We start from the raw sequence: 9,631 nt of genomic DNA, 5'->3' as shown, positions 1-9,631 counted from the left end.
TATGATGATAGCCTTATCTATGAAAAATAAACTAGGCTTCATTGATGGATCCATTCCGAAACCTACAGGTAATGACAATTTGATCGATGCTTGGACTCGTAATAATAATATAGTCATCTCCTGGATACTTAATTCCGCGTCTAAGGAAATCTCAGCAAGTGTTATATATTCGGAATCTGCTTATGAAATCTGGAAGGATCTTAAGGAGAGATTTCAGCAGAAAAATGGCTTGAGAATTTTCTAGTTGAGGCGTGATATGGTGAATCATGCTCAAAATCAATTGACTATAGGGGCCTATTTCACTAAACTGAAGACAGTCTGGGAAGAATTAAGCAATTACAGGCCATCTTGCTCATGTGGAAAGTGTACGTGTAAGGGAATTAAGGCTTTGGAAGATCACTATCAAACTGAATATGTGATGTCTTTTTTTATGGGACTTGACGATTCTTTTGCTCAAACTCGTAGCCAGATACTGCTTATGGATCCAATACCGCCTATCAACAAAGTATTTGCCCTTGTATCTCAAGAAAAGCTTCAGAGAACTATGAATAATGTAGCAGGAACATCCACTGGGAATAATCCTATGGCTTTCAACATAAAAAATGAGGGTAATCGATCAAATAATAAACTACAGCCTGGTAAGTATCAGAAGAAGGATCGTTCAATCTATAGCTACTGTGGATTTACTGGCCATTCTATAAATAAGTGCTATAAACTTCATGGTTATCCCCCTGGATACAAGCCAAGGCAGAAGGGCTCTTACTCTAATCAAGGTGTTAATGCAACAGCACACCTGGTCTCAGAATCCTCCAATGATCAAGGAAATATTGGTGGTTTTGTCCAGACATTGCCAGACCAGTACCATCAGCTATTGACTATGTTGAATATCCATCTGACATCAGCCAAAACTAGCACAGAACTTGATGTGAAATTAATAAACACAGCAGGTATCTCCTTCTCTGTATCTAATCACCCTAATCTTCACTCTCCTAGGCATTGGATAGTGGACTCCGATGCCACAAATCACGTGTGTTTTGATCAATCTCTATTTCACACTCTAGTTCCTATCTCGAATTCATTTTTTACTCTTCCCAACAAAACTCGCATACAAGTCAATTTTTCTGGAATAATTCGAATCAATCCTTCATTGATCCTTTATGATGTTCTATACGTTCCTCAATTCCAATTTAATTTGTTATCTGTTACTTCTTTAACGAGAAATTCTTCACTTCAAATCATCTTTCTTATGGATCGTTGTCTCATTCAGAAAATACCAACTTTGAAGACGATTGGCAGGGGTAATAAAGTTGCAGATCTTTATGTCATTGAGAGTGCATATTGCTCCAATTCTTGTAAATCTGTTCCAGCTGTTATTACTTGTAATTCCTCTAATTCCAATGTAAATAATGTGTCTTCGTAAATGTGGCACAATAGACTTGGATATTTGTCCTTAAATAGCTAGAAATGTTGAAAGACAAGCTGCTATTCAACTGTAATAACCATAAAGATGTTCATTGCTCTATTTGTCCATTAGCTAAGTTTCCAACAATAACCTATGTCAAAATGCCTTTGATTTGATCCACTGTGACACATGGAGCCCTTATCATACACAACACATTCTGGCTATCGTTATTTCTTAACATTAGTAGATGATTGTACTAGATTTACCTGGGTTTTTCTCATGAAACAGAAATTTGATGCTAAATCTATAATTTCAAATTTTTTTTCATTCATTGAAACCCAATTTGGCAAGGTTATTAAAAGGTTTAGGTCTGATAATGCACCTGAGCTTCACTTTACTGAATTCTTCAGTTCCAAAGGTGTATTACATCAATTTTCATGTGTTGAGCGACTTGAGCAAAACTCAGTGGTGGAAAGAAAGCATCAACACCACTTAATGTTGCTCGTGCACTTTTCTTTCAATCACACATCCCAATAAAATTCTGGGGAGAATGTGTCCTCACGGCCACCTATTTGATCAATCGAACTCCATCACCTTTATTACATGGTGAGACTCCTTTTCAGCTTCTTTATGGTGAACCAGTTGATTACGCTTGTCTTAAAGTTTTTGGCTGTTTATGTTATGCATCAACTTTACCTTCCACTAAACTAAGTTTCATCCTCGTACAGTAGCATGTATATTTGTCGGATATGTACCTGGGATTAAAGGGTACAAACTCTATAATATAAAGTCCAAATTTTTTTTGTGTCTCGTGATATAATCTTTCATGAAACATTGTTCCCTTTCCAGTCAATTCCTCATTCTACAGATGTTGTTGATCCTTTTCTTGACTTTGTCTTACCAACTCTAGCTACTGATCCTCCATTCTTCAATGTCACTACTCCTAACATTGACATTGATCCTCCTCCTCCAAATAGTCCCATTCATGTTGACAATGCCTCAGTACATGAGTCAACAATTCGAAGGTCTTCCAGGACAGTTAAACCACCTTCCTATCTGTGTGATTATCATTGCCACTTGCTTCAACACAATTCCCTACCTCCATCTCACATCTCTTAGCCTTTGCAAAATTACATTTCATACTCCTCTCTTTCTCCTTCCCATTGTGCATATCTACTCCATGTCTCTGCCACCTTTGAGCCACAATTCTATCATCAAGCCATCACTTATCCACATTGGAGAGAAGCTATGGCTGCTGAGTTAGATGCTATGGAATCTAAACAAACATGGTCTGTTCAATCTCTACCAAAGGGCAAACATTCCATTGGGTGCAAGTGGGTCTACAAAATTAAATATAAATCTGATGGCAGCATCAAACGCTACAAGGCCCGGCTGATAGCAAAGGGTTACACACAACAAAAGGGTCTTGATTTTATTGAAACATTTTCTCCAGTTGCGAAGCTAGTTACGGTGAAAATGTTACTTGCTATTGCTGCCATTAAAAGTTGGCATCTTTTCCAATGAGATGTCAATAATGCATTTTTAAATGGGGATTTATTTGAGGAGGTGTATATGGATCTTCCTTTGGGTTATGATCCACACAAGAAAGTTTCTAGTAAGGGGGAGAAACTAGTTTGTCGTTTACATAAGTCAATTTACGGCTTGAAACAAGCCTCGCAACAGTAGTTTTCTAAGTTCTCCCAAGCTCTAGTTTGCCATAGGTCGCTCAGTCCAAGGCAGATTACTCTTTTTTCACCAAGGGGGGCAGGATCTTCTTTTGTGGCTTTACTAGTATATGTTTATAATATCATCATCACAGGACCTGATTTATTTGTTATTGAGGGGGTTAAAGGGTTTTCTTCATAGCCAATTCAAGCTAAAGGATCTGGGTGCTTTAAAATACTTCCTTGGATTAGAAACTGCACGGTCAGCTCGTGGTTTATTTCTATCTCAACACAATTACACCTTACAATTACTAGACGATTCTGGTTTTCTAGCTTGTAAACCAACATCTTCACCTATGGATCCTAAAGTTAAACTCACTTCACTTGAGGGTGATCTTCTTCATGATGCTTCATCTTATAGACGGCTCGTTGGGCGTCTTTTATATCTCACTGTATCACGGCTAGATATCACGTTTGCTGTCCATAAACTTAGCCAGTTTGTCTCTTCTCCTCGACAGCCTCATCTGGATGCGGCCCATCATCTTTTAAGGTACTTGAAGGCCTCTCCTGGTCAAGGTTTATTTTACTCTGCTGCTTCTGATTTCCAGCTGAGGGCATTTGCAAATGCTGATTGGGGGTCTTATTTGGACACTCGAAAATCTGTCACTAGTTTTTATATCTTCATAGGTGACTCCATGATCTCTTGGAAAGCCAAGAAACAAACAACTATATCCCGATCGTCTGCAGAGGCTGAATACAGGGCCCTTGCCTCCACAACTAGTGAACTAATATGGCCTTATCAATTTCTGAATGATTTTCAAATTCACCAATCTGGACCTGCAGCTCTTTTCTGTGATAACCAAGCTGCAATACATATTGCAACTAATCCCATTTTCCATGAGAGGACGAAACACATCGAGATTGACTGCCACTTTGTACGGGATAAAGTTACAGATGGATCTATCAAACTTCTTCCAGTTCGAACTCACCATCAACTTGTTGATCTCTTCACCAAGGCGCTGCTTGCCAAATCTTTGCTTCCTTTACTTTCCAAGATGGTGATTCTTGACATTCACCGGCCATCTTGAGGGGGAGTATTAGATATTTCACATCTAGCTAACTACCAACTAACTCCATGCTGAGCTATCATTTTACATTTTCCCACCTCTTTGTATTTATATAAATGCTTGATTGTAAAAACAAACTGATAATTCACTTCTTCTATTGAATAGAAATTTTTCCCGCCTTTTTCTCTCTTTGAATTCAATAGTATAAGCAACGTGAGATTGATTTGTACTTAACCAAAAATTTAAAATGCATTCATAGAAGTTTTCAACAACAAAATGCACAAGTTTTCTATGAACAAAAATGTAAACACAAAACTTTATGAGAACATTTCGTTTCAACATTCTACCTACTAGTTCATTATGCACACTTCGATTTACACGACTGCAAGATTATTGAAAATTAGAAAAAAGGATAGATGTTTTGGAATTACCTCCATTTGGTCTTTCCATATGAATGGCTTTAACAATCAAGCTTTGTATTCCTTCGATCGTGGGGAATCGATTGAAGGTTAGGGTTTAGAAAGGATTCGGTCTTTCAGTTTTGGGGCTTTCATTCAGGAGTGCACGATTTCAATTCAATTGGCCGAGTCATGTTTGAGAATTGCATTTCAAATGAGCTGGCATTTGGTTTTTGTTTTGAGAGATTTAACTGCTACATTATGTTCCGTCATCCACGTAAGCAGCTTTAGAAACGGAAGTTGCCTGGTGTGTAATGAATTGTAACTTCATAATGTTTAGTAAGTAATGTAGTGTAAGTGTATTCAATTGAGACTTTTAATAATTTTTTGATATTTAAAAAGTTTAGAGGTATTCGATTGAGATTTTTTGAGACGCTCTAAAAGTATTTATGTATTCAAATGAGATTTTCATCGACATTTAAGAGATTTCTAAAAATCACGATGTATTCAATTAAGGCTTTTATATACTTTTAAAAAGTCTCTAAGAGGGGTGTATTCAATTGATATTTTTAATGACTTTTTGAGGTTTAAAAAGTTTAGGGGTATTTAATGTAAATTTTTTGAAACTCTCTAAAAGCATTGGTGTATTCAATAGAGAAAGTCACGGTGTGTTCAATTAAAACTTTTTAAAAGTATCTATAAATTTTGGGGTATTCAAATTTTAATGAATTCCAAAGACTATTAAAAGTCTTTGGGGTACTAATTTTTAAACAGAAAGTACTCCTATAAAATCTCCAAATTCGTCTATCAAGATTTTGGGAGATTTTCACAAAAAAATAATAATAATAATAATAATAATAATAATATACATTTTCCTTAATATTTCTCTTTTCTTTTTCTTTCTACGAATACTAGAATTATAATTAAAATTTATTTTTTCTATTGATTATATTTATTTCTATTTATTTTTCTCCTGTCTCTCTCTCATATTGTTTATATCTATTTTTTTTATGAAAAAATTATATTGCATTCTGATAACTTTTTTTTCTTTTCTCAAATTTTAAAATTTCATATGGCAAATTTATACTGATTTTCTATTTATTATTTATTTAATTAATATTTTAAAATTTTGTTCTTTTTAAAATGACTTTTTATTATGTGGGGAGAGGAAAGGAAATTGTGGGAATCATCACCTCGTATATAAGAATTTCATATTTTATACTAGATCCACATAAATTCCCCTTTAAAGTTTTTAAAAGTCTTTTGAACTCTACAAAGGTTTATAAAAATTTTAAAATGAAAGTCTATAAAGTCTTTGAAAGGCTTTCACTAAATCCATAATAGTCATAAAAGTCATCACTTAAAAAAGGTCCATCAATATCTTCAAAAGTTCCAATTGAATACACAACTCTAAAGGTTATAGTGTATTCAATTAAAACTTTTTAAAAGTCTCTATAAATTTTGGGGTATTCAAATTTTAATGACTTCTAGAGACTTTTATAAAAAATTTTGGAGTACTAACTTTCAAGTAGAAAGTACTCATATAAAATCTTAAAATTTGTCTCTTATTAATCACGAGATTTTGGGAGAATTTCACCAAAAAAAATTAAAAAATTCTAATCTTTCTTTACTTTTTCCTTCTACGAATATATATGATTAAAATTTATTTTTTTCCTATTGATTATATTTATTTTCATTTAGTTTTCTCTCTCTTATTATTTTTCTCTATTTTCTATGAAAGTGGATAAAGCGTGACCATACCTGAAGATTGGTGTGTGTTCAAACAATTAATTCTAGTAAGGTTCAATGTTAAATTTTTTTGATCAAGTATTAGTAGTGTAATGGTTAAAAGTTTAAGTGACTATTACCATAAACAAAAAATTAATGACTAATGACATAATTATTTAAAACTTTATTGACAATGACATAATTAAATAGAAAAAACAGTTAATTTACTTAACAAAAATCTAGCAGGTGACAGCTAAATGTGTATTTGAGCGATAGACCTTTAATACGTAAAAGTTAAGTGACTAAAATGAAATCTCATTTGAATTGGGTGACCAACAATTTTTATTCTCCAATACATGCATCACAGTATTATACAGATACTAGTCTTGCGCCGTGCAATGCACGGGTTTTGTGATTTTGAAGGTAATGTTTGTGTGCTTGAAGAATAGATTCATACTTCTTGTTTCTTTTGCAAGTTCTCCTAAATTTTTGATGCATAATGTTGTGTTTGTGCATGCGCTTGCTTTTCAGAAGTTAATAAATATTTATAATCAACTTTATTATTTATTATAAAAGTAGAAGCAATTACAAGGGAACATAAATTTTTTAAATAGCAAATGAAAATAAACATTCGAAAATTGCAACAGAAGGTGTAGTGTTGGATGAATAAAAGCATGAAGGTAATGAAAGTAATCATCTATACGGAAAATGAGATACAGAAGATGTAAAAAAGAAAAAAGAAAAAAAACCCTTACGTCTAAACATTGATGGTGTTGTTGGCAATGGTGAATATGCTCAACAAAGAATGTTCTTAACAGTAGTCTATTAATCGATAGCATTGTACAGGTTGTTTGGAGATAGCCAGAGAAAATGCTATAGTTATATTTCTTGCAAGATGCTGGATGAGCTGCTTTTTGAGGTATAGGGTTGGAAAAGTTGTTCCACAAGTTTTACTGATGCAGTTGCTAAATCTACACAATTTCCCCTTCAAGGATGCTTACGTACATAGCATAGCGTAAGGGTTGTAGAAAATACAAGAATCAATAATGTGAAGTGTGATTCCCATTTTATTTGTAACATGTTTACTCATGGCAGAGAACTATAATTTTTGTTAATGCTTTCATGCATGTGAACAAGAGTAATTGTTGCACATGATACAGATGAGTAATCCCTGTGTTCTACCAAGTCTACATAATTTGGGAACTGTGACATTCTAAATTTACTGTAAAGTATTTTATATACTACTTTTGTATTCAAACTTGGAAAATGGTGTCGTACATTGGGGAAAAAAAGTCCTATAACTACTTTTGATAGCCAACAACTGTCATGAACTTGGACAATTAATCGAGTAAGAGTTTAAAAAAATGAGAATAAAAGCAGTTGTTTCATTCAGTTTGGAAGATCACAATAAATAAAGACTTGGGTGGTGTTTTTAATTTTACAATTTCTTGATTGGAAGGAGAGTGCAGCTCAGTTCAAGTAGAGCACTTGTTCCAACTTTCTAAGAGGTAAGCTTTTGTTTAAAACTAAATTGTCAATTCTAATAACACTACTTCTAGCTAGTTCATGGTCAAAGCAATCTTACAGGTGGTCCGAAGTCTAAGAGGGAGCAAGCATTACATTAAAATTTCTGACAATCTTACATAAGATGTAGAGTAGAATGAATTTGAATGGGGAGTCTGGATTGGTTGTTTTAGACAAATTACTGATTTAGAATGGTAACAGGTCCAGTAAGCATTCCCTTCATTGGATGATTTCTGAAGTTCCGATCCAATGTAGATTAACCTTGTTTTTAGGTCTTGACATCAATTTAGATTATATGTGGCTTCATATACCTAGATCCATAAGACTTAACCCATCTATTCAAACTAAAGGCAGTTATTGGTGAAAGTAATCCACAATGTAATTTTTTTGTAGTAGAATATTGTTAATAAAAACTAATAGATGTTTGTGATAATGTTTTGTTAATGTCTTCTGTACAATAATATTACTATTATTACATTTGTGGTTTTCCATGAACCAAAACACTTATATGCTCTCCTTGAAGTTTGATTGCTTTATATACTTCTTCCTTGATAGAGTTCACATTTTTTTTGCCAGATATTCTAAAATAATATTAGAAGAAACACTTAAAAAGAAATAATAAGGAAACAAAATATGTTGTTAGCTTTGTACCAACGCCGTAATTTCTTAAGCTCCAAAGCTTGAAAAAAAGATGCAATAGTAGTGTTTGGAAGATTGGGAAGAATTAGCTTCTTCTGCTTAGCTTTCAACCAGACATTTATATTTATGAGTGTACGATGGTTGGAACCCTTGAAGACAAAAACCTAAATAGAACCATAGAAATTAATGTAATAATTAAAAACAAAGATATGGCAGATTAATTGTGGAAATTAAAGTTGTAAAGAAGAGAGTGATAACCTTTTCAACAGCTTTATTTGTTACTATTCTAAAGGAGTTTCTTTAGGGTTAAGCTTCTTCATTAGTAGAGAAGATTACATGTGAGATAAAGGCCAGGGTAACACGGAGAGTAAATGATTATAAAACCCATGTTAGCAATGGAGATGAAAAGCAATTAGGCGTTTGTTGTTTGAGAACATGAAGACCTCATCAATCAAGTGAGCGATGTAAATAAATCTAAATAACAATGAAAATAGATATCCATTTTTGCAATGAGCGAAAGAAGATTAAGTAGTGTAGTTAGAAAAAATAAAGGATAATGAAAAAACTATAGTGCATCTTCAAGAAGTACACTAACAATAATTACTGCACACTTATTTCAAGGTAAATAATGTTAATAGAAAGAACTGTGAAGTTTGTTTCATCGGATGTTAAATTGATGGTATCATGTATCTACAATTAGAACAACAACTAAGATTTGAAAACGTTATTAGGTTATTAGATTGTAAAATAAAAATATGCAATATAATCAGTAAAGGCAAGTCTTAAGAAACGTGAGAAGTTGAGAAAGGAACGAGGACATACTATTTTGATGAATCGATGATTCATGCTGAAGACATATTTTTGTTAAGGGAGTGTCGACCATGCTTGCAACTTTCTTTTCATAATGCTTTCTTCCTCAATCACAATCATTTACATATAACATTATCCATCTTCAGGAAATATTAGATTATGATAAGTGATGGAATAAAAAGGCTATAATTTTCTTCCACACAAGATTGTTCCCATCAAAGGCTATAATTGTGAACATCTAACCTCAGTGCTGCTAGAGACAGGTTCTCGAAGTGCACCTGCACCAAAACCCTTGCTTTATCATTCGCAATAGTTGGTAGATGATACCCAAGAGCAGTGGAAGATCGATAAATGACCTTTAAAGTTCTGTTGTACTCAACTTCACGACACCGATTGTTC

At 33.5% G+C, this 9,631-nt stretch overlaps 2 protein-coding genes across 2 annotated transcripts; both read left to right on the top strand.

The window, feature by feature from the left end:
• The first annotated feature begins 256 nt into the window (after positions 1–256).
• On the top strand, positions 257–1,420 carry LOC111387248. Its single transcript, XM_023011791.1, has one exon. It carries the CDS (start codon positions 257–259, stop codon positions 1,418–1,420), a length of 1,164 nt encoding a protein of 387 aa, XP_022867559.1.
• A 1,554-nt stretch (positions 1,421–2,974) lies between these two features.
• Positions 2,975–4,154, top strand: LOC111387247 (uncharacterized mitochondrial protein AtMg00810-like). The gene is made up of 2 exons (XM_023011790.1): positions 2,975–3,034; positions 3,222–4,154. Exons 1-2 carry the CDS (start codon positions 2,975–2,977, stop codon positions 4,152–4,154), a joined length of 993 nt encoding a protein of 330 aa, XP_022867558.1.
• The last annotated feature ends 5,477 nt before the right edge of the window (positions 4,155–9,631 follow it).

This window comes from Olea europaea, unplaced genomic scaffold (assembly GCF_002742605.1).
Source record: "Olea europaea var. sylvestris unplaced genomic scaffold, O_europaea_v1 scaffold3964, whole genome shotgun sequence".
Taxonomy (NCBI): domain Eukaryota; kingdom Viridiplantae; phylum Streptophyta; class Magnoliopsida; order Lamiales; family Oleaceae; genus Olea; species Olea europaea.
This window is presented reverse-complemented; position numbering and strand designations above follow the sequence as displayed.

Coding starts and splice junctions, on each gene's coding strand:
- LOC111387247 (XM_023011790.1), top strand. CDS start 2,975: ATGGATCTTCCTTTGGGTTATGATCCACACAAGAAAGTTTCTAGTAAG. Junction 3,035..3,221: donor CTAGTAAGGGGGAGAAACTA/GTTTGTCGTTTA, acceptor TCATCATCACAG/GACCTGATTTATTTGTTATT.
- LOC111387248 (XM_023011791.1), top strand. CDS start 257: ATGGTGAATCATGCTCAAAATCAATTGACTATAGGGGCCTATTTCACT.